The sequence below is a fragment of the Fukomys damarensis genome, unplaced genomic scaffold (assembly GCF_012274545.1).
Source record: "Fukomys damarensis isolate Sample0158 unplaced genomic scaffold, DMR_v1.0_HiC HiC_scaffold_13, whole genome shotgun sequence".
In the NCBI taxonomy this organism is placed as follows: domain Eukaryota; kingdom Metazoa; phylum Chordata; class Mammalia; order Rodentia; family Bathyergidae; genus Fukomys; species Fukomys damarensis.
In genome coordinates this window covers 34,771,515-34,771,957 of record NW_022900925.1, presented here as the reverse complement: position 1 = coordinate 34,771,957, position 443 = coordinate 34,771,515, and the positions used below count along the sequence as shown (strand labels likewise).

At 68.8% G+C, this 443-nt stretch overlaps 1 protein-coding gene across 1 annotated transcript in view; it reads right to left on the bottom strand.

Annotated features, from left to right (window-relative positions):
- The window catches only part of Hoxb3 (homeobox B3), a gene marked incomplete at its 3' end in the record, with an annotated part of 51,987 nt that continues 51,544 nt past the window's right edge, over positions 1–443 (bottom strand). The window contains 1 exon segment of the mRNA XM_010620308.3: positions 1–441. Coding sequence (XP_010618610.1) covers positions 1–441 — 441 coding nt within the window.

The following is a 443-nucleotide window of genomic DNA, read 5'->3' as shown; positions in this document are numbered from 1 at the left end:
GGCCGGCAGCACGTGGGGCTCGTACTCGGGCGCCGGGGTCGGGGCGTACTTCTGCGGGGCGCCGCAGCCCTTGAGCGGGGGCTGGTAGTTGGAAGGCAGCGCGTAGGCATTCTGGTGGGCTTTGCCGAAGGCGGGCGGGGACGGGCTCTCGTAGCTGGGGGTCATGGAGTGTAAGGCGTTCATGAAGCCGGCCGTGGACTGCATGGGCTGCGGGGGGCTGCCGGCGGGAGAGGGACCCCCGGACGACGAGGCCAGCCCCTTGGCCTTCTGGTCCTTCTTGTACTTCATGCGCCGGTTCTGGAACCAGATCTTGATCTGGCGCTCGCTGAGGTTCAGCAGGTTGGCCATCTCCACGCGGCGCGGCCGGCACAGGGAGCGGTTGAAGTGGAACTCCTTCTCCAGCTCCACCAGCTGCGCGCTGGTGTACGCCGTGCGCGCGCGCT